This window comes from Cydia splendana, chromosome 23, assembly GCF_910591565.1.
Source record: "Cydia splendana chromosome 23, ilCydSple1.2, whole genome shotgun sequence".
NCBI lineage: Eukaryota > Metazoa > Arthropoda > Insecta > Lepidoptera > Tortricidae > Cydia > Cydia splendana.
In genome coordinates, this window is record NC_085982.1 from 4432074 (window position 1) to 4457513 (window position 25440).

The 25440-nt window shown below is 39.3% G+C and overlaps 1 protein-coding gene across 1 annotated transcript; it reads left to right on the forward strand.

Annotated features, from left to right (window-relative positions):
- The first annotated feature begins 1372 nt into the window (after nt 1–1372).
- On the forward strand, nt 1373–24641 carry LOC134801891 (poly(A) polymerase type 3). Its single transcript, XM_063774544.1, has 14 exons — nt 1373–1527; nt 5339–5552; nt 9769–9998; nt 11118–11225; nt 11861–11972; nt 12223–12381; nt 13152–13363; nt 14047–14167; nt 15388–15564; nt 16644–16751; nt 17273–17319; nt 20342–20503; nt 21096–21248; nt 22093–24641. The coding sequence occupies exons 2-14, from the start codon at nt 5444–5446 to the stop codon at nt 22240–22242; spliced, it is 1848 nt and encodes a 615-aa protein (XP_063630614.1). The 5' UTR covers nt 1373–1527; nt 5339–5443; the 3' UTR covers nt 22243–24641.
- The last annotated feature ends 799 nt before the right edge of the window (nt 24642–25440 follow it).

Sequence of the window (25440 nt, forward strand, 5' to 3'; positions counted from 1 at the left end):
GCTCGCATCCTCCGCGCCACACGCTCCTGCAGCCAGCCCCGGCTTCTCGGGCCTTCACCAAGACTATCCACCACCAGAGAGTTAACCGACTGCCGATCAACAACGCCCATCTAACCGCATTTTCCGCCAGAAAAATACATAGCGAAACCGTTTAGACTGATCTGAGACGCGATTCCCGACCCTTTTTAACTTTTAGCTGTATGCCCGCGATCGTTGTAATGGAAAACGGAAATAGACACGCAAAAAACTATTAGAAAGCTTACGGTGTCTTCTGTCACATAAACACTATCATGGATTTCGGCGTTTTAACTCTAAACCGACGCGTAACACAATTTTTTCAACGCGACCGGCTTCTATAGAGGCTAAGAAAGCGCCCGGTGGACAAATATTTGTCCATTTAATAGTAAAATTGTCAACGATAATCACATAACTCCGCTAAAAGTCCTCAGTTCTTGAATCTACTCTCAAGATGGCGGATTTTACCTACTCCTCGTAAATGGGCACAAGGCTGACACGAAAACATCAACCGGCTCTCTATCATTCCCTGTCTTTTGCTTACGATATAAAAGAGATAGTGATACGTGAAAAAGTTCAACGGAGTTTTAACGATACGTCAGAAAATCTGCCAATGGAGCATGCGCAGAAATAACGAATGAACGCATCTTGAACGTATCTTTGCGTTTTGATTTTACATTTTATGAACTTTATTATTTATTGCGCCTTTTATACGAATTTCGAATATTTTAAACATTATATCATGAATTTGTTTTAAAACAATACTTTAATTTATAGTGCGATATAAAATAGTAGAAATAAGAATAAATGAGGCAGCCACTTCCTACGTAACTGTCAGATTTTTGACATAATATGCTTAAAAATGGCAACAATTTAGTATGGATTTTTTTTAGTTCCATTGTAGTCTTACCCTTAGCCCCTGTACACAATGGGCCAGCGTGGGCCAGCCTGGAGGACGCATTTATGCGTTAGAGTGAGCAAATGATATTGCTATCTCATTCTACCGCATGGGTGCGTCCCTTAGACTGGCCGGCGCTGGCCCATTGTGTACAGGGGCCTTTACACAGTGATTTCATAAAGTTAATTTTGAGATATTTTTTATGTAAGTTTTTAGTTTTACGCTTTTACTTCATATAATAATGTAGATTAAGTTCTACACGTATATATTTATAGTCTGTCAAACAACTTTGTTAGTAGATAAAGGTGCGAAATTCAAATATTCTATAGGACAATAACCTACATTTTTTAAGTTTGCCGCTTTTTTTCTACTAACGGGAACGGCTTGACAGACTATAACAACTTGCAAAAACTAAACGCAATCAGCTCAAAGCTGGTAACACAATTTTTTTTTGTGACGGCAGCATTTGCTAACGCCATTTAAAGATGGCTGCCTTGTTGTTGGCGACTGTTGGGCGCTTGTTTGGAAATTAATGTTTATTTCTTTGTATTATTATGAGTTCAATTGATTATTTTTTCGTCATTGTGAAGATAAACGCATGATTTAGTTAATTGGTGAGTGATAAACAGCCTTTACACGTTACAACATAGTGTAGAATACCGTTATTATAACCATCCATTTAGCGCAACGTGAGATTTTCTTGTGCTTTCTTTGTAAGCATCTCTAAATATAAGTTTAAGATTGTGATCTTTGTTTTTGTTCAGTCTGTTGTTTTCAATACGATAAATTTGCTATCTAAATCTATTATTTACATAAGTGGTGACCTTAAATGCGTATTTGCTACTCATGTTAACAAAAGGACACATCGTAATTCTTGTCATCTTGTCGATTTCTCGGGAAAGATCTCGTGGTTTTTTTATTAATATCCCGTAATTGGTTTATTTTTCATAGAATACCATCGTTGTAGTTAATAATTGTGTAAACTGTAGCTCGTGGCAATAAAAAACAGGTGAATGAACTTTATTATGTTTTGTGTCGTCGTAGGTTTGTTTCGACGAAATACTTTCTAAAGACCATAACATGCCAAGATTACATTAGATTATCGTAATCCATTATGGATGAACATTAGAATGTACCAATTATCAAAAGTCATCGACTACTTGCGTGTACGTTAGCATTAGTCAGATTGTTTATTTACTGAGTTCTAATGTCCTTGTATTGATAAGAAAGCAATAACATACTGCTGTTTCTATCACAATTTTCTCATATTAGTACAATATATGATAATACAGTTGTTGTAAGCAGAAGTTGCTAAGTGGGCGAGGTGTTCAAAATTACCTTGACACACTCTTATTCTCTTAACATTAAACTCATCAGATCATTTTGAACGCCTGGCCCGCTTAGAAACTTTGCTACTGACTGTACTGTAGCCAGTAAATTGCCACAAAACAAGTTTCATAGATTGCTTCAACACTAATAATGCTTCCATTGTGGCTACACAGTGTCTTTGCTACACAAGTGTTAATTTGTAGGTCATGGATTGTGTCACAACCCCAAATAGCAATTTAGCTATTCCATAAAAACCAGACAAGTGCGAGTTGGACTCGCCCACAGAGGGTTCTGCACTTTTTTAATATTTGTTGTTATAGCGGCAACAGAAAAACATCATCTGTTAAAATTTCAACTGTTTAGCTATCACGGTTCATGAGATACAGCCTGGTGACGACAGACTTCAGAAGGACAGTGGAGTCTTAGTAATAGGGTACCGTTTTTACCCTTTGAGTATGGAACCGTAGAAACTGTTTTTTATGCCTTCATGTTGTTAAGTGTTTTAAATGTGACATTTGCAGGCAAAATATACCACATCATACTTGGTTAAGAAAGGTTGTAAATTTTTACAAGCTTTTATTTACTTTCACCTGTCCCGTTGTCTGTAATCAAATCTTGCAAGTTAAATTTGATCCACTTCCCGGTTTCCAATTGAGCTGAAAATATATAAATCAGATGACAATGCAATATTATGGTACCATCGAGCTGATCTGATTGATGGAGACAGGAGGTGGCCATAGGAACTCTGTGATGAAACAACGCAACCTAATTGTGTTAGGGGGTTTTAGAATTGTCTCGATGAGTATTAGTTGTCTGTCGTAAGAAAAGTACAGTCAGCGATAAAACATTGTACCAAAAATTAAATTTTTGCCAAAAACTTATTATCAATTAAATTTCAAATTTGATGGACTTGTTCGACCGTTTCTTAACATCCTGCCATTCCAAGGGCTAATGGCTAATAAGTTGCTCCTAAACATTCATTTATGACGTAATGTTTGGGGTATAGTTAAGTTGCTAAGCAAACAATTATTATAATACACACTAAGTGGCGCACACTATTTGCCCTAAGGCCCAGTAGGCCCGGGCCTAGAGGGGCGAGATATTAGGGGAGGCAGTAAGGCGGCAGTCTATAGATTGGTGCTGAAAGGGGCGGCTAGTAGTTACTACAGGGCCTGGGGCCTAGGGTGGCAAACACTGCAAATCCGCCACTGAATTTAACCAATATTATTTAAATTACCCATGTAATGTTTAACTGTAACTCCTGCTATCTGAATCATAAAGTTATGTACAAATCATTAAAGGCTAACAATACAATACGCCGAGAAATTAAACAACACATAAAATATTTATTTATTTATAATAATGGTACAGCTAATCGAAATTAAACTTTCGGGAGACATATTTTAAACTCAACGGTTCCACTCACTTGAATTTTTAGTCGCTATTGGCGACATGTTACATGAATAGTGACTAAAAATTCAAGTGAGTGAAACCATTGTCGTCTAAACAATGGTACAGCTATCATAAGAGTTGCCCATAGTGTATCAAATATCAATCTAAGTGCATAAATACAATTAATTCTAAGAAGTAAAAATATTAGGGGGACATCCTACACAGATCAACCTAGCCCCAAACTAAGCAAAGCTTGTACTATGGGTGCTAGGCGACGATATACATACTTATATACATAGAAAACAACCATGACTCAGGAACAAATATTTGTGTTCATCACACAAATAAATGCCCTTACCGGGATTCGAACCCGGGACCATTAATGAAGTTATTCTCAGAACAATACAACCCTTTGATGACTTTATGCAACATAGGTACAGTCAGCAGCAGAAGTTGCTAAGCGGGCGAGGTGTTCAAAATTACCTTGACACGCTCTTATTCTCTTAACAATAAAGTCGCATCAAGATCATTTCGAACATCTGGCCTGATTAGCAACTTCTGCCGCTGACTGTATTAACTTACAAACAGTTAGTGGTCCCTGGCATGTCACTAAACTGCAATTTAAGTTGTACTAACTTAATTTTACTGGTATGAAAGGTGTAATTGTACTCATAATTACAGGAACGTTGTCTAAGATAAGCAAAAAAATCATGAATGAAACTACTGTTGGAATTAACAAAACTAAATCTATCTCACTCAAACTTAATACATTAGAATACTTTCTCTTTCACTCGTATAGACGTAACAGAACGAAAAACAACAGCCCTTAGTTTGTTATCTTAAGGACCTTTACTCCACGAGCTTTGTAAGTTAGTCTCTCGGTAGCTCGGTATAGAAACACACCTTTTCACTTCTCATGCTCAAAAAGTGCACCTTTATGTCGTGCGTAGACGACATAAAATCGCATTTTATGCTCTAGAGCATAAAAGTGACATTTTCTTCTAAGACTAAGGTAATCGGTCTCAACAGCCAAACAGTTAAAACATATTGCACAATTTTACTGAGCAATAAAATTGTGTAGATGACAAAACTTGTTATATTATTTTATTTTTGCTACAATTTATTATAAATCCGTATTTTCTGTCATTAAATTTAGTAAATCACATAAAATAGGAGTCGATGATCGTTAAAAAATGCTCCGAAATGTTTGACTTGGCAGAAAACCAAGCGTCTGAAACTCTGATCACATGTTGCAAATTAAAAAAAAAAAAAGTTGGCGGGAATTGGTTATGTATTATGTTCTTTCGCTTTACGACAATTTCGTGGTGTAAATTGCCGTGAAAAATATAATTTTATTTTCCTCGCAATCGAAGTGAAAAGCAGAGTGTACAACAAGTGCATAAATGTCAATTTTTACCCTCGTCTACTATTTTGGTCTTTGCTTTGCTCAGACCAAAAAATTGCCTCGGGTAAAAATGGGTCACTTTATGCCCTTGTTGTACAATCTACTATAGTAGTATTGTGTGATAATAAATACAAATATTAAATCGCTGTGAATCTTTTAATTTTTAGCCCATTTCTAATAGGTTATGGGACCAGTGACGTTTAATTAGACTTTTGTGATAAATGTCAAATTTGTGATTTTTGGACAATCGAAGTTTTATTTAAGTGACATTTCTAACTACAGCATACAATTTCTTTCAGGTAGTTAACCCGGGCGCTGCCCCAACAGTCACCCTCAAGGAGAGCCTTCAATGACCCATCTAGCTTAAGCCTTCTTTACGATAAGTTCAACTTTAATTAGGCAAGATGTGGCCCGCACCGCAGTATTCGCACACCAACCAGCCCAAGTCCAATGAGCATCAGAACCAGCAGAACTTGAAGACGCTGGGGATGACCTCTGCGATTTCCATGGCAGGTTTGTACCCGCAGATATTAGTTACTGGCTTTTGCCCACAAGTTTGTGTAAAATGATGATTTCCATGACAAAAACTTGGTTTAGTATCTTAAGATTCTTAAGAGGTATTAGACGGTCAAGCTATTACTATTCCTAATATTCCTATTGTGATTGTGCCCATTGATTATTATGCGTGCGTGAGCAGGGCGCGCCGCTTTTACATATAAAACGCTCACGCCCCGCCCGGCAAACGCGCCTATGTGACGGAACCTTAAGACTGTCTTTATAACTGTATGAAACTACTTACTTAACCCGAAATTCAATATCTATTACTAAAGTTTATTTATATAATGTAATTCACTGCACTAATACATCATAATATGAAGAGGAAACTTAACTGCTTAAAAACATTATAGTTTATTTAGTAGGGTAAATCGCCATCAACTGGCCGCCCTAAACTATAAATGAATTCTATTCACCTATAAACAGAATTCGTTTTAGTATAAGGTTTCAATAACTGGCCAGCTTTCAATAACTGACCACCTTATACTAAAATGAATTATATTTATAGGTGAATAGAATTCATTTTTGGTTTGGGGTGGCCAGTTTCTGGCGAATTACCCTAAATCGAAACATACAGTGACTTGCAATAATATAATATCTGAGAACCTACTTCGAAAAAAAACGAAAATCGAAATTTTGCCTATCTGCCTCTATCGCACGAATATGGAAGAGCAGAGAGGCAGATAACGATTTCAATTGGTTTTAGTTTTTCGCGATATTATAGCAGCAGATCTGTTCGAGCAATTTTGGACTATACTTAAAAGGGATTAAATAACAGTTGACCTCAACCAACTGGTTTGTCCTTAAATAAGTCGTTTTGTTCGTTGCATAGCCTTGCAACTGACATTGCAGTGCAAGATTCCATATATAGGAGGGTGTTATGACCCCATTCAAACAAATATCTAAATAAATAAAATAAAATAAATATTTTGCGTCCCCTTTAACACAGTAAGGAATATACAGTAACCTATCTCCGAACGTTTAGTAAATCCACGTTCTTATCTAATAGGATGCAGTGATTGCTTGTCCTTGATAATGGGGATATGGATAGACATTGTAACATTTGTGACGTGTACAGCAACACTCTTAACTCGTGGAGCGCCCCAGTATCAGACGTGTGTTACTACAGATCAATATGGGTCAAATTGCTTTGCATCATTTTGTTGTATGATGACGGGTTGACGGATTGACGGGTACTCTTAACTCTACGATAGGGTTGCCATACGTCCCGGTACGCCGGGACATGTCCCGGTTTGAAGCACGGTGTCCCGGCGTCCCGGCCGGTAAGAAAATTGTCCCGGTTTAAAAATCATAGTTATTTAGTAGGGGGCTGGACTTGGTAAATAATATACCTACATTTCTACGTTTCATATGGCCAAAATTAAAAAAAAATGTTTTATGGTACCTACTTTTACCTAATGTCCAATATCAGTTTCTCAGACACACAATAATTAGATGATTATGTAAATTATGTTATTTTATAGCTTTTAAAGTCTGTAATGTAGAGCTCGAATTTCAGGCTCCCAAGGGCCTAAAACCTCATCAATGGAACTTCGGCCCTCCGAGTAACTCTTGTACATATGACACATATTATTGTTGAGTAACACTAGCGCTGCTTTCTTACAGCTCGACCTTCAGCGTCACTTAATTTTTAACAAATGTAAAAATTTGATTTGAGAAGCTTGGCCTTTTGCCTCGCATGAAAGCTCACCGCGCTGGTTATAAGTACGCTTCGGGCTTATTAAGTAATGTGGAGATTTCTGAGCTCGACCTTCAGCCTCACATTTTACCTAAATTTTTGGTTTGTCTTCCAAATCTCGTCTTCTTCAGCTTAGCCTTTGACCTCGCTGCGCCAAGCTCGGCCTACGGTTTCGCTTTTTAATACAATGGACATTGGTTGGCGTCTATGCTCTAGCTGAGCTTATCCTGAAGCACGGCTTCGACCTCGCATGAAAGCTAGCCTCACTGGGGAACTTCGGATTTTTAGGCCCGGCCCGGCCTTTTTAACACGCTTTCACAATTTTGTCAAAAAAATTTCGCGCTCGCTTCGCTCGCGTTTTTTGCTGGTTGACCCAGAATCCCCTGAATCTACATGGTAGCTTGACTGTTCAATGAATAATCATTTAAACACATGGAAAATTTATCTCCGAAACTACTGTGCTAAAATTTTGAAAAAAAAAACACAAAATAGTTCTTTCCCTATCTATAGGAAAACCTATTAGAAATGTGCAGTCAAGCGTGAGTCGGACTTAATTATAGACATTTCACTCAAGTTTCACATGAAAAATACATTGTTACAAATTGTGTAACCCTTTAAACGCGACGCGAGTCCGACTCGCACTTGGCCGGTTTTCTTTAAATGTCCCGGTCTGAGTCCCCACACTTATGGCAACCCTACTCTACGACCGCCAAAGATGTCAACTGACGCGCGCGGCAACAGAATAAGTAATAGTACTACCGTACAGAAAGGACACTTCCTACAAAACCGAAGTTTGACAGCGATTCAGGGTCGAATCATGCTATCTCTTTCTAAGTTATGGCAGTATCCCTTTCGACTATTTAGGGTTGTCAAAATTCAAGTAATTATCTTATCTGTGGTCGAGCACGCAAAGGGACGCCAAGTTGTGTCAACCCTAATAATTGCTCGGAGCAATGCTGAGCCGAACGGAGCCGAGTTTGCCCGAAGTCAGGAGTGTCTCCCCACTGGCGCAGCTATAGCCCAATATCAACTTTCGTGCATTCCGACAAAGTACGAGTATACGATGACACACGATACGCAAGCACACGATAGGCGCGGCGTTCAAAGGGTGAATTTACCATGGGTGGACCTTATTTCCTTGCAATAAGGTTTAGTAACAGTGTGGCCAATGGTACCTAACACCTGTTTTTGCGCGTCGCACGATATTTATTGCAAGATAACTTACTCTAAATAAATCTACTCTGGTCAGTCAACAAGAATGTTTTCTTCCCATTGACGTATATCTCGGACGGGCCTTACGGGCACTAAAAATTGTACTAGTTCAGCGATGTCACTCACGAATTCGAGCCAATAGTGCAGTCTAACGCAACTAGATGCGGCCAATCGCGCCACGCGCGCGTGATGCGAACTCATCAATCAATCGCGTTGTAGCGGTGTCACACCGCTGTACTGGCCCCATTCATGCCCCATTTTTATTGCCCGTAAGGCCAGTCCTTAGATATACGTCAATGTTTCTTCCCTTTTAATAACTAGTGAAACTGGTTTATACAAATTACAAAATCAGCTTTGCACTCTTAATATGGTCAAGATTGATAAACGCTCTTATCAAACTTGTAGTACAGAAGATTATGTAAATCTGTGGGTAGCATGTTGTTATTTGATTAATGAATTATACATCATTTGCATATCGACCAGATGAACCATAATGCTGCCTGTTATTTTTTATTATTTATTTATTTAAGATACTTTTCTCCCACATCCGTTTTAAGATTATCTTTTCACTTGTTATGTTGTTACATATTCATGATATGTGATTCCCGGAGGGTAAAAGTCTTCTCCATCTTTTTCCATTCCTGTTTAATATGTTACAAATAATATTAGAATATCTGGGAGACCGAGCTTTGCTCGGAAAACATATAAATACTCATAAATGCGCGTTTTCCCAGAGATAAGACCTAGCTAGATCGATTTTTTGGCCCCGATAACCCCCATATAGCAAATTTCATCGAATTTGTTAGAGCCATTTCCGAGATCCCCGAAATGTAAACAAGAATTGCTCGTTTAAAGGTATAAGATACTAATACTAAATATAAAAATAATAGTGTCTTCGTGCTGCGTGCTCAGGAGGAAACCGTAGGAATTTTATATTGTATTCCTGATCACAAAGAGACTAAAAATCTCAGACAATCATATAAAGTTTCTGGACTTAGCCTAGTTTTAGATATAATCTTATTTTTCCGAAATATTTTTCATATTGACTTACAGTAAAACGCAATTTTTCTCGTGAATTCGGCACTGCGTAGTGCGTACGCGTAGTCATAACGGACAGATATCGCAAGAACTTTGCGAAATTTGTTCCAAGTAAAGAAACCTTACCAATTCCGTTTTTTTTGCGAAATTGTCAAAACTCTGTGTTTTTGCTCTTGTTATCCTGTTATTTGATTACTTGCTGTATTTTGTACTTTACATTCGTAGGTCCAAAACCGATCGACATCGAAAAGACGAACGAACTTAAAGAAGCCCTCGTTCCGTTCGGAGTCTTCGAATCTGACGCTGAAATGGACCACCGCATGGAAGTGCTTGGAGCGCTACATAGGCTTGTGAGGCAGTGGATACGGGATGAGAGTATGAGGAAGAATATGCCCCCAAATGTTGCTGATACTGTTGGTGGGAATATATACACATTCGGATCCTACAGACTTGGGGTAAGTGATTTATATTAGAGATGCACTGGATATTCGGTTACTATCCGGTATCCGGCCTATCCGGCCATGATTTTAATTCCGGCCGGCCGGATAATGACCTACAATCCGGCCGGATACCGGATAGTAACATTGCTTGATTTCGGAGTAAACTAATTGGATTTAAGAAACAGTCTTGATCATAATCGTACGTGTTTATTATTTTAAAACAATTTAAACGTTCCACTGACTTGCACGCGCACTCATTTCGAACCTAGAAATGTGTCCGCGCCAACGTTCACTAGGAAACAGGTCAAACCTGCAGAATGCGCACCTGAAAAACCGAAATGTAGGTATTGTACCGCCGGCCGAATATTCGGCGGCCGGATATTCGGCCGATGGTAAGGCCGAATATCCGGTATCCGGCCAAACAACTATCCGTTGCATCTCTAATTTATATGACTAGATTTGTATGAGTTACCTTAACTCCTTTAGCCTCGCGGACGCGGAATCACGTCCGAAACAATCGAAATTCAATCCTAAAGGGTCTGGCCACAATCCTATAGTGAAACTGCTCCTGGCTGAAGTGTATACCTTTGTGCGTCTATTTGTCTTATTATAAGATATCGTTTTACCAAATCCTAAGCCTAGAATCCCCTTGGTTTAACCAAAAAAATAATTTAGATTTTTATTTAAGTAGTTGTTTTCACATTATTTGTAAATGTGATTTATAAGTTAAGAAGTAAAAAAAATTTTTTCATCTTCCAAATAGGAAAAAAATAATGGTACCATATAATGTAAGGAATCGATTCCTTACATTCTATTTAAAAAAATATTGTACCAACAATATACATAAACGCAATATTTCACCGACAAAATCGCAATTTCCTTGTTTTCCATACATCGAAACGGCTTCTAACGTTACATGGTGAGGTCACTATATATACGTCACGTATTGGCAATACAATTTGTTAGAAGCGTTTCGTCAGTAAAGTGCGGGTGCCAGACTTTGACCATCATTTGTGACTTTTGTATTGCTTTAAGACAATGGGTCCCATCCCATACAGACATTTCATCCTCATAACAAACCTGATCGATTGATAACATTCATAAAAATTTGTCAAATATTCTATTGTTGCACAGGTCCACCACCGCGGCGCCGATATCGACGCGCTCTGCGTGGCGCCGCGACACATTGACCGGACAGACTATTTTCAGTCGTTCTACGAACTCCTACGCCAGCAGCCACAGGTCAATATTTAACTACTTACTTCATAACATCACTAACCAATATACGTCCCACTGTTGGGCAAAGGTAAAGGTAGTTACCACCGAGAAGCAACTGTAATTTATCAAATGATATTTTGTAAATAAACTTTCCTGCCATAGTTGGAAGTGAACCAATGATTTCCGGTTTGAAAACTGCACGCCTTACCATTAACCCTTTACCAGGTCGCACCAATCTACAAGGCTTTCCCAAAAAATCCAAATATGTTCCTTCCAGCTTTGATGATTAATTTGAAGTAAAGTTACATTTCCTGAAAGTCCAGTCTAAAATGAACCTTAAATCAGAATGCTAAAGTTGAAATTCTAATGGCGCATATGTGGTCGATGGAAAAAGGTTAAACTACCAACGCTTTGTTCCTACTGTTATTGTACTCAAGGATGTATTGTGTTGATAGCTGATAATTAATAATGCAAATTCTTAACCAGTTTATGAAGAGGATGATTATGATGAAATTTGCAGAAGACATAAACGAAAATAGCTTTTTTTTTGTCAGAAACTATCTACTTAAATATAAAATTGTTAATTAATATTAATTGTACTATGTGTTGTAAAATTTCTCATTGTATATCGTATCGTGAACGTCTTATTTACTACACAGGTTCGAGACTTGCGTGCGGTCGAAGACGCTTTTGTGCCAGTCATCAAAATGAACTTTAACGGTATCGAGATAGATCTGCTATTTGCCCGGCTCGCTCTCAAGGAGATACCAGGTAAGCCCTCCTTGTCATCTTACCCCCTTTAGATTTAGTTAAATTATGTTTTATCCCTTTCTTGCAAATAGATAAGTCAAAATGACAAAAAAAGACAAACGATTTTTAACGCATTTCATATCGTCTTTTTCCCCTCTATTCCAAGAGTAAGATAGAGATGATGCATTATTATAGAAGGGTGATTGTTACAAGTGTCACTACTCACTATGTAGAAATCATAATAATCTTAAAACAGTAAAAACCGTTTCAGATTCCTTCGACCTTCGAGACGACATGCTCCTCAAGAACCTGGACCAGAAATGCGTCCGCTCGCTAAACGGATGTCGCGTCACCGACGAGATCCTGCGACTCGTGCCCAACATCGACAACTTCCGGTTGACTCTGCGCGCCATCAAGCTGTGGGCCAAGCGTGAGTAACGTCACATCACCATTGCATACGTCCCAATGGTGGGCAAATGCTTCCTCCCAATTTATGTCCATTCAGCGTCAAATAGATGTGACGGTCAAAGTGGCCAAATATATCGTAGCACACCTTGATTGCCATAAAAATAAGTAACTTACGATGTAGATATTTGGCCGTCACTATCATGCTGACTATACAAGCTAAGCTAAGCTTTGGGCTATATATTTTTTGGGGCTAAGCAAATTGCAAACTTCACGTCAATAAGCAGGGGGAAACTCTGCCACCTAGTGGCCTAAATATGAAACTTGAACTTGACAATGACTTAAAGCCAATAAACTGAGCGATCCTGTTCTGCATCATACAGTTCACGCACACGCCGAGTGTAGGTTTTCTCACAAATTTTCCGTTACTTAAAAAGTTACTGTTAATTTTTTTAACCTTTTGAACGCCACAGACGGCAGTTGACGTCAACGCAAAATCGTGACAACGACGCCAAAGACGGCATTTGACGTCGATCGTCTTTTGATGAAAATTTACTGAAAAACACCCCACTTTTAGGTTGGCATTATTTATTGACAAAAAAAAATTTACCCCCGTGGCGTCAGTGGCACGGCAAATGGATGCGCCGTTTGGCGTTCAAAAGGTTAACCAATAAATCCCGAGGAACTCATTGTGACGAGATGGAATTTGAACCCACGACCTTCAGTTAGCAAGGCACACGTTTTAACAGCAATTACATGCTTGATTGCATCAATATTAATCCTATTTCTCCTCAGGTCACGGCATCTACTCGAACACACTGGGCTACCTCGGTGGCGTCTCCTGGGCGATGCTGGTCGCCCGCACTTGCCAACTATACCCCAATGCTCTCCCAGCCACGTTGCTGCACAAGTTCTTCCTGGTCTTCAGCCAGTGGAAGTGGCCGCAGCCGGTGCTGCTGAAGCAACCTGACAGTGTCAACCTGGGCTTCCCGGTGTGGGATCCAAGGGTAAGTTATCTTAGTTATTTCTCCTCAGGTCACGGCATCTACTCGAACACACTGGGCTACCTCGGCGGAGTCTCCTGGGCGATGCTAGTAGCCCGCACTTGCCAACTATACCCCAACGCTCTCCCAGCGACATTGCTGCACAAGTTCTTCCTGGTCTTCAGCCAGTGGAAATGGCCGCAGCCGGTGCTGCTGAAGCAACCTGACAATGTCAACCTGGGCTTCCCGGTGTGGGATCCAAGGGTAAGTTATCCTATCCAAGCTTTCGTAAGCTCCACGACATATCTTCAGCAAAGGAGGCAGTCCTTCCAGTCAAACCAAGTCCTAGAGTGCCTAAGGCCGGTTTCGAACTGACGTCTCCTTTCTTCACAGCCGTCGCCGTAACCCTCGATCCACCCGGTCAAGGTAGCTCAATTCCCTGAGTATTTCGCAATCTTTAACACATTGACTGCTAATAACACGTATGTGTGTTCATTTTGTTCTGGAAACGAGGCGCCAGGCACCGAAAGTGTTAAAGATCTGTAAAGGAATGTACTGACCATTCTCTCAAGGCTAGTTTGCACTCCCATTCCGATAGCGAGAGACTGGCTTTTTTTATTTAAAAACAAACCAATCTAATGACAAGCAAAGTTCGTAAAAAGGCGACTAAAGAAAAATTAAGTAATAACCTATTTTTACTTTAACAGGTAAACGTCTCAGACCGGTTCCACCTAATGCCAATCATCACCCCCGCCTACCCGCAACAGAACTCCACCTTCAACGTGTCTGCCTCGACGAGAACAGTCATCATGGAGGAATTCAGACTGGGTATGTAACAAATACAAACAGGTAAACGTCTCAGACCGGTTCCACCTGATGCCGATCATCACCCCCGCCTACCCGCAACAGAACTCCACCTTCAACGTGTCTGCCTCAACGAGAACAGTCATCATGGAGGAATTCAGACTGGGTATGTAACAAATACAAACAGGTAAACGTCTCAGACCGGTTCCACCTGATGCCGATCATCACCCCCGCCTACCCGCAACAGAACTCCACCTTCAACGTGTCTGCCTCAACGAGAACAGTAATCATGGAGGAATTCAGACTGGGTACGTAAAATAACTGTAAAGTGTAAATACATAATACAAAGTTCGTCCGTTCTACCGGACTATTTTAGATAACACGCTATAGTAAACCTTGATAGGAAAATGGATAAAACATTCTATGCATGAAGGAAATATTAATAGGGAAAATTACGCAAAACTCTGCGTAGGGGGCGCCATTACCACTATCCATCACAATCTGGGGGTCTACCGCGAAACAAGAAAATCGAAATTTCGTTATCTAACCTCTCTATCACTCTTGCGTATTCGAGCGATAAAGAGGCAGATAACTAAATTTCGATTTTCGCGTTTCCCGGTAGGCCCTTGTTAACAAACCGCCTTGATGCATTAATGTCATATTTTTTGTCTGTGAAAACTTGTCTAAAACAGTTTAAGGCACAGTATGTATAAGTTATTCTATGGTTTACTAGCTAGCTTAGTGCTGCACTCTGGCGGCAGAACATTGCAGTTATACCCCCTATTATATCCTTTGCCGGCTATTGCCTAGAAAAAATGGAGGTCTTTTTTTATTAGTAAGTAAACACTTTGTTGTACGAAAATAAAGGAATAATGGTTACATCAGATAAAACATAAATTTGTAGTACAAAGGCGAACTTTTGCATAAGAGGGATCTCTTCCAGTTAACCTATACCTAAGGAGTAATTAAAAGCTATACAGAGTAATAATATTAGGTACGAGTATTGTAACTTGTTTTTTAGCTAAGCTTCAAAAGAATTTGAAACATGTCTGAAACGGTAAACCAAATTGTTGGCAATTTGGCACTGACAGTGACACGATTTTTGTAGGAAATTCATCACTGCTGTCTTTAAATAAGGCTAATAAAGGGTAGCAAGAAAAACCAACCATTGGTGGAGTGCCAAGAATAGGATAGGTTTATCCTACCACTAATAAACTTGGTGATATAAAGGTTTTTTTTTTCAGGCCTGGCAATAACAGACGAGATAATGCTCTCAAAATGCGGTTGGGAGCGTCTCTTCGAAGCTCCCAACTTCTTCGCGCGCTACAAGCACTTCATAGTGCTGCTCGCTTCTTCAGCCAACAAGGATGACCAGCTGCAGTGGTGCGGGCTGGTGGAGAGTCGGGTCAGGCATCTCATCAGTAAGTAGTGTTTGGTTATAACAGATGAGATAATGCTCTCAAAATGCGGTTGGGAGCGTCTCTTCGAAGCCCCCAACTTCTTCGCGCGCTACAAGCACTTCATAGTGCTGCTCGCTTCTTCAGCCAACAAGGATGACCAGCTGCAGTGGTGCGGGCTGGTGGAGAGTCGGGTCAGGCATCTCATCAGTAAGTAGTGTTTGGTTATAACAGATGAGATAATGCTCTCAAAATGCGGTTGGGAGCGTCTCTTCGAAGCCCCCAACTTCTTCGCGCGCTACAAGCACTTCATAGTGCTGCTCGCTTCTTCAGCCAACAAGGATGACCAGCTGCAGTGGTGCGGGCTGGTGGAGAGTCGGGTCAGGCATCTCATCAGTAAGATTTTTGTTGTATATTTATATTTCACAATAGTGAAAAACTGTTTACAAGTTTTAATTTAGTTTGCAAGTTAAAATTCACCTATCATTTATTGATTTAGTGGCCAATTGAACTAATAACTAATAAGCTTTCCAATATAATTCTGTAGATTAAGGTAGCCATAGGAACACTATTAGAAAAAAATTCAGCCTAACCCTCTAACCCCCTAAATTTCCCCCTAAAATCAGAAATAAGCAGTTTCGACTTATTCACAGTGTTAGTGATGGTACTTGCCATAACTATTCCAAATTTCAGGTACCTACATCAAACGGTCTTTGAGAAAAACGCATTTAACCGATTTGCAAGACCGAAGTGATCCCATAAGAGCACCGTGAACAAAGTTTTGTACGGTGCTCTAAAAACACGTAATCGACTTTGAGCTTATTAAACTCATTTTCTAATGGGACTTGTTTGACATAATTACATTTCGGAGATAAAATCTTAAATCGAAAACTTTCTATTCAAGGACTGTTGTCGATTTTAGGGTTTTCCGGGATGTACCCCGAAAACCTCGAAAACGATACCAATGTTGTCGTGTCCTTCAAATTTGGCATGCAACTATTCAAATTACTTCTACCGAGTAGTTTGCATCATTACTTGTAAGAAACAATATTTCGTCTGTTGTGTCAGTAGACATGTTGCACATTGTTTTTTTTTTATTACAGCAACTTTGGAAAGAAACCAACACATAACCATCGCCCACGTCAACCCAGAGTGTTACAATTCAGTGCCGCTGAATATCAACAACGGGCAACCTCTCGCCTTGCCGCCTGGTAAGCTATTACTGCACTCTTATTTAATTTGCACCAAATTACAAAATAACTAAGGAGAGTTTCTTAATTACATTGCCAGCTCCTCTCAATACGCTTTTTAGCGATAAGGCCGCCAGTTGTCTTGCCTCTTCTTAATTTTCTGTATTCCTTGTATTGTTTTCTGTATTGAGATGTACAATAAAGAGTATTTGTACTGTATTGTTATGTGAACTATAAAGAAGAATAAAGATATTTGAACTATAACCAGGCGTGGCTCACTCCGCGATTTCGTCGCTTTGCTACAGGTAGCTAAAAGTACATCCGTTGCGCCCCAATTTTGGGGTTTGCCATAAGCCGCGCGTGGCGCTGTCGCCACCTAGCGGCCATATCTGTCCTGATCGTAACAGACGCGTTTTGTTAGAGAGTCAGTCTTCTGTACCTAGTACTATTATTTATTCTGTGCTATTACATAAATCATAAATGTGCTAGAGATAGTACAAAATAGAATACTAATGATGTATAATATAACAACTTTATTTAAGGTGCTCCAGTCCCAGATCCTGGTACTGAAGTGAAAAAGAATGAAAATGTAAGTCAAATGGCATTATTTTTATTTTAAGATTAAGCCAGGTCATGACATCATTGAAATATTTGAACTATTCAGATGTAGTTACTTTGTAAAACAAATTAAATATATAGGCATCAAAAGTGTTAAAATACACACCTTGTTTACCATCGTATAAGGTGGCACTTATCAGCACCTCTAGCACAACTGGCCGCGACAGGCGCGAGAAGAGACAGATCGGCGCGACTTGGCGGCTTGTCGCGTGTTGGCAGCACAACTCACGCGCGAGAGCCGCGACAAACTCGCGATCAGGTGTCACTGTCAGAAAATGACAACGATCGCGACTTTGAACTAAAATCCGTAGCACAACTGCCTATTTTGAGACAAAATATTCTCTCGGCTTTATGTCAATCCGCGAGTCGAAGTCTACGCGACTTTATAACGCGACTCGCTCTCGCGGGTGGTTTGCTTGTACTTTTTTAACTGAACTCATGATAATTATAACTTAAAAACAAGTTTCATTATTATGTAATAATATAATTTGTATAATTACTTATTGCCCTAAGGGATAAGGAAGTATGGAACAATCACTAAATGCGCTTTACGCACTCTTATATCGATTATGCACGGTGATACCAACAAGTACCACAACACACCCATCATGTTTACAACTTTAATTTCAAACAGCTAGCTTGTAGGTACTAAATTAAGTAAATAGGTACATATGTAGGATTTTCTAAATTTCAATTCAGGTTCGTAAGTTTGTAAAAGTATAATCCTAAGACTTCCTTACACAAAACTTTCATCAACCTAACAACTAACAACGGAGCCCGCTTGCTTGTACATAAACGAAGCCGATGAGGTGGGTAGGTACAAATGTTCAAAACAAACTATCCAACTTATTAAGTAATTTAGTAGTAAGTAGTTAACTTATTATTATTAAGTAAGCCTTAGTAGTAGTATTTAGGATCACGGTTAGATGTCTAATGCCTGTGCCCGCTGCATCGTACTGTAACAGAATGATGTAATACGTGGCTGTAACAGGATCATGTCCGGCTCAAAATTATGCTTTGCATGAAATATTATCAGTCATCACCCACTAAACCATTCCGTCCCCTGCCAACACCATACCGTGACGTGACTGGACCGACCCGACCAACAATATTTTGAAGGAGTCGTTACGCTCATGTCATAGTCTGCGTAGCATAGGTACGGTTATCATATGGTCTACTCTACCATATTGAAACTCCTCTAGATCATACCCGCGTTCTAGATGTTTCACTTCATGTTTGACAGGGTCTGATACGATCATGCTATGATACGTTGCTGTCAGCATTAAGTATGAAGTGGGCCTTGGGGAGCTAATCATGGCTTCTAGGAGTTGTAGGTACCTACCTACTTTATTTTTGTTTCATTTCAGGTAAAAAATACAGGAGTGAAAAAAAAACAATATTTAAATTAATAATATATTGCTTCGCCTTATATATTCTTGCAATATTCGACTTCTTATTATTAAACCTAATATATTATTAACATCTAGAACCACAATAGAGAAATTGTAAGAATCTTCTTTATTACCCTTGAAAAGTATTTTCTCTCTTCCTTTTTCTTCGACATGCGGCGTAGGACAATTAAATATCACCCTGGAAAGAAAATTGGTTTGTAAACAAAAAAATAAAATATGGTCGTGACTTCATCGAGGACTATGAAATAAGCTTTTCATATCAATTTGTCAAATCATAAACAGTTAAACAGTACACATACACACAAATGCCATCCATTATTGGCACAATATTTGCTTATGAAAGCAGAAAAATATAAATGATCGTATTAGATTCATAATTGTTACATATTTGCCGTAACTTATTTTTAAAATGTGTTTTTCAATTAAAAGACACATCAAGATTGTTTACCTATTTCTAATGCTAAAAAAACGAACTATAGATAGGTATGCCATAACCATTATGGTTATTATAATAGTTCACTTCCTCGGTGGTGTTCTTAAAGCTAAAGCGCTTCTCACATCTTAGTGACTTTAGAAACGGGGACAGCTCCGCGTTTGAAACCTAAAAGCTTGCCTAGTGTGTTTCTTTTCCTGACTCTCCACTTCGGGGCCCGTTGGCACGTTCCTGTTAACAATATTTTCCTTTGAGTGCTGGGATATCAATCGTGTCTAGGATAATGCTGGACTTATTCTGAAAAAAAAAACACAATTTACAACAGGAATATGAGAACTAAAACCAATAATAGCAATTCCATTAATTATAGTTATTTACAAAAATATTTTATTTAAAAGGTTTATTAAACAGAAATTAAAAAACAATATATATTTTAAGGAATATTATCAAAATTTAGTATATAAGGCTCTATTACTTACATTTTTTTCATATTTTTTCTCGTAATTAAATGTTGACAAAATTTGAAAGTTCCTTGACTTTGACAGGAAAAACTTAACCATCGACAATAAACTAGATTTTTTACCACCAAAGAACGAATGAAATAGCGCAACCCTGTTTCCGATTCAGTGTTGTCACATGTAAATAGCATTTATGTTTAGACTTTGATTCTATCGGGGAACACTGATGAGTCGCGCCGCGACTTTGAGTTCTCTACGCGGCTGTTGCAGTCGCGGGTACAAGTTGTGCTACGGAAATCGACAGATTTGACAGCCGCGGGAATGTCGACTCGAGTCGCGGTCTAAGTCGCGGATGCAAGATGTGCTAGAGGTGCAGAAGTGACTTTCAATGACTTTCAAGTTTTGTAAAACATATTGACGTTATTCATAAAATCATAAACATCTATCAAATTTAAAATACTGTTGAGAATCGTTTATTTCTATGCCTTTTTGACGCGTTTCTAAGGGTGGTAGTCCACCTGTCCAATGTCAGTGCGTCTCACTCTCTCATTAAAGCAAAATGTGAGACGCAATGCACATTGAACAAAAATTGGATAGGTGGAATACCCTTGGAAAGAGATAAAATTGTACAGATATTTCCCTAGTTTTATAAATAAGAGGGGGTTATTGATACATTTGTCAATTTTACAGGGTGAAGTACTAGCGAACCACTGTTCCATGTGGTTCATCGGACTCGTGTTTGAGAAGACCAACCTCAACGTAGACCTCACGTACGACATATCCACGTTCACGAAGAGCGTGCATTACCAAGCGGAGAACACTAATATGCTGAGAGAAGGCATGGCTATTGAGGTGAGTGTTTCTTAAAGTAATAAGTTAGAGTGTTATGGACGAAAGCCCGCTCCACACTCGTGACCCGAAGCGGCGAACGCGAGTGTGGAGTCGATTTCGCAGTTCAGCGAATTCGGTGGAGGGAGCTATATACATGGGTGCCTAGAACGGAAACAATAATGTTTCTTTATGAAAACTATTATTGGCACTTTCAAATGGAATTGTTTTGGTTTGTAACTTGACAAGTACCATTTTTTGGTAGTAGGCATCAAAAACTTATGACCTCACTTAGTGAAAGACTTGTTTAGAAGCAGCATAAAATTTATAATTTTATAGTTATACACATTTACTTCAGTTGTTAGAGATCAGACTTAAAGTTGCGTTCAGATCTGGCCTTTGTAGATCGGAACGCATTTAGTGGGGCGTTCGGCACGGCGTCCATATTAAATGAATGCAAACGTATGCGAGCGGCCTCACTGCACGTTGTTCAAATATCTTTGACGCTTGACGCCACGCTGAACGCAAGTAAGGCTACTTGACTTTCGCATCTAGGGTTGTAGACTAGTTTGTTATGTAAATAGCAAATATATTTAATAATTAATGTTATCCCCAGGTGCGGCACGTGCGACGCAAGCAACTCCACCAATACCTCTCAGCGTCGTTACTGGTGAAGCGTGAGCGGACAGCGTCAGGAACTAAACGCAAGCCCGACGCGCAGCCCGTCAAGCCCGCCCCTAAGAAAACTAAGAGATTATCTGAGAGTAGTGTAAGTTTATAACACATTTATTTTTATTATCCGATTGAGTGTTTCTTCAGAGCATAAAATACTAGAGAGGCCACGCCGCCGGTGGCCGCGTCGCAGTTGTTAGCTCAATGAGCATACATTGCCGCTAATTCACTGTCAGTTGTTACCGAGTGTGCACGAATGCTAAGACACAGAAAATATTCCGTTTTTATCCAAAATGCCGCGTAGGGCAACTATCGTATACAATACTTTTTCTATCTAAAATCATATAGGTAAACAAACCAAAAGTATACAGCTAAGATACGCGAGCAGCCGCGATATCGTCATACTCGTCCGCGTCCCGGCCGCCGCGGCCTGGTGGGCTGGTCAACGACACCTCGTAACTCATGAGGCCCTGGTACTTGCTCCGCGCTAAATTCAATTTTTAGACAGTATTTTTCTCGATTTTGGCCACCGTAGCCTATGGAGACTAACAAGCAAAGCTAAGTGGTTTTTGGTAGTCTATGGATGTTGCTATATTTTATTTATATATTAAGGGTGTCACATGCGCATTTTTAACTTATGAAGAAATATTTCTACTATACAAGCTAAAATAAATAATTAATTTGAGGTGTTTCGCACTCTTGACCGCGGCGAGCTGTGATTGGTCAGTTGACTAAACCGTTTCGAAATGAATATTATAGTTGAGTTGGGAGCCCATACATTAAAAGTACCTACCCAATTTGGTAGTACCCAGTTTGGTATACAAAATCTTAATTCAACAATTACATTCGACGAGTAGAAAAAAGTTACATTATTGCAAAGCAAAGTGTTTACGCAGCAATAAATAGGGTACAAAACGATGACGAATGACATTCTCCCACAGACGGACGAAGTCAGCATCTTGTCCTACAACGACGACTCCAACTCGTCCAACGTGTACGAGCTCAACTCCGCGCCCGCGCCGCCCGCCTCCACCCCCGCGGCCGCCGAGCCCGCGGCGGCCGCGGCCGGGCCCAGCATCGCCTGCACGTAGCAGTACGAGGAGTGGCGCCGCCGGTTCATCTACGGCGGGCACGTCCAACCCGCCCGGCCCCGCCGCAGGGCCCCGCTGTGAAGTGGCTACAGTGCAGTGCAGTGCTAACTGGTGTTATGTGACCGACTGCTCTAAATACTATTTCGCGCATTTTTTTGTCTCGACATACGTGCTCCTCGCGTGGCCCGGGCTCCGCTGAGCTCCTCCGTGTAGCATTCGATGCGTTAAATATGGTGTTATCATCATAATGATCCAATGTGACGCGTAACGATTTACGCTGTTATGCCTCAATTTATGACTCCCGGTGGTTCATATCCACCTCTGTCCGCCATCGGTTGCGCAGGCGTGAGAACTACCCTTCTTTGTACCCGCCCGCGTCAGAACGAGGGTAATTAAGTCTAATTATCACCAAATTGATTGTTGGTCGGGTAAGTATAATATCCTAAGACTTGACGCCCCACAGATCTAACAATACAGAACCATATAATTGCCAGCTAGACATAGCTACACTGCTATATTGGGTTGTGCCGACCTCACTCACACAGATAAACGGTAACACACTACTTCCACTTACCTATAGTGTTATTACTTCTTCAAATTTTTAAAACAGGCAGTGTTTGCCTTACACTGAGATTATCTAAGGGCCGACTTTCCTCTTTAAGTGGATTTTTTTATGAACTCAATTGACAATTGATTAATTTCAACCTTCATATCTAAAGCGTCGCATGACCCAAGTTAGCACTAATATGAACAATGGTTAGACTTTCGCGTCGAATCGTGAGTGACTTGTGATGATAGTGATAAGGTTTGTTTGGCGTGATTTCGACGTCGGCTACATTTTGAGGGTAAGTTACTTGACTTTTTTACAGAATTACTGTTTATTACATAAGTGAATCAACTTTTTCTTGTCACTCGTTGGTATGGCTACGTTCCCCTAGGCAACTTAGAAAACCCAAAGTGTGTGGTATTAATTTTACCAAAGTTACGATTTTGTGGTAGTTTTCAGCCGTTTCTATAATGGACCTTCTATTAAGCATGTTAGCACACAACATTTCTTCTAAGTAACTGTGCTACTATTAAAGTGTAATTCTATGGAACTTGCTAACTATGTAAACAAAAGTCACTAATAAATTCGTCATTCTTTGACAATTTCAATATGGCGGTTTGATTACATACTTACATAGTTAGCAAGTTCCATAGAATGACACTTTACTACTATTATCCCCTGCTGACAATGGGATAAAATAACGACGAGAAAAAGTTGATCCACCTATGTGTAACAATTAAGAAATTAAGCTTATTTCAAAGAAACTTACGGTAATATGTTAATTAAGTATTACAAGAGTCGTAAGATTCACGAAATGTTTGATTGTAAGATTGTTACATAAACGGTAACTGTGGAATAAAACTGATTTTGAGTGCAGATAAACGCACTAATCTATGACGTGTCCTAAACTTTTTAAATTATTGTCATAATTAAAAGTCCATCTATATCGCACTTAATGATACTATTAACAGTTTCGTTTCTTATTTTGTGAAATTGGTATAGTATTGTATTAACATTTTACCACTGAGGAACAAATGCGAAAGAAAACAACTGTTACAAGTGGTAACAGTTGGAAATAACCCCTTGACCGCTAAAGAACTTCGTGCATTCCGTCAATGTTCACGATACACACGATAGGCGCGGCGTTAAAAGGGTTGATAACATATGTGCAGATGGATTTTTCATTATTGACCACGACTTGTTGCACAGCCGATATATATTTTTTTAAAGCGGCAACATTTCAATACGGGAGATCAGAGAAATACTCCCAAATAAAGGTTTATCCCCAATAATTATTATTGTAAGTGTGCAAGCAAGTAGAATTTTTATTTAGAGATGACGAAAGATGTTTATGGGGATATAAATGTTAATATCCCAAGCATTTTGTAATTGATGCAATCACTACCTAAAGTGTCATTCTATGGAACTTGCTAACTATGTAAATAAAACCGCCATATTGAAATTGTCAAAGAATGATGAATTTACTAGTGACTTTTGTTTACATAGTTAGCAAGTTCCATACATATGATACTTTATACTCTGTATCTTTAGGTATTTAAATAAAAGTAAACAAAATCTACCCTCAAATGGCTCCTTAAGCCAGTTGAGGGTAGATGAAAACATTACATGATCAAATAATGTAGATTAAAGTCAGGTCGTTCAGTGACTGATCCAGGCGGTTTTGTATTTGGTCGGTTAAATAAATGTTATAACTACCCGAAAATTTAAAAATTGTTTGTTTACTTTTATTTAAATACCTAAAGATACAGACTATAGGCACACCACTGGATTTAAAGTAGGTTTGAATATTATGTATTAGATTTAAAAGAATTTTTATCGAAACGCGAGAAAATTGAAAAAAAAAAAATGTCTAGGGAATAATGATTTAATTTGGTAAATGTGAATCGAAGGTCCGTTTGTTTTTGGGTTTTATTTATTTGCAGGTCGCCGGACGGGCGACGCGAGTCTGGTAAGTTGTGTGGCGACATTGAAAGACACTGTGAGACCATTTGCAAGGAAATTTGACGCGTTCTCTTTAAAGTATGGACGCTGATCATGAAGGATTTCGGACATTGATCCACCTGTTCTTATCTATCTGTAATTATATTACTGTCCCGCCGATCGGTCGACGTGAGCGTGACAGCAGTTGTATTGCTGTCACGCTCACACTGTGATAATTTAAATAATGACGATTATTTAGTAGTGGCGCTAGTGTGCACGTTGATGGGCTATTAATTTATTTTTTTTTAACTTCCAAAAAGGAAATAAGTAAGGATACCATTCGATTCCTTACATTTTACACAAAAAAAGATTGTATTGCAACTTGCAACTATATACATAAACGCAATATTTCACCGCCAAAAACGCAATTTTCTTGTTTTGTCCATACTTCAAGATGGACTCTCAGTGACCTTGACGTCACGTTCACTTATCGTTTTGTTAGGAGTGTTTCGCGCGTGAAGTACGACTGTCGGACTTTGACTATCATTTCTGAGTTTTGTATTGCTTAATAATGCAAAGGGTCCCATATGGTCTTTTGACCCTAAAGACAAACCTGATCGATTGATACTATAAATGAAAATTAGTCATCTAGGCTATTGTTCGGTGGATTTAAATATAAGGTCCGTGTTACACCAACGCTATTAATTGAT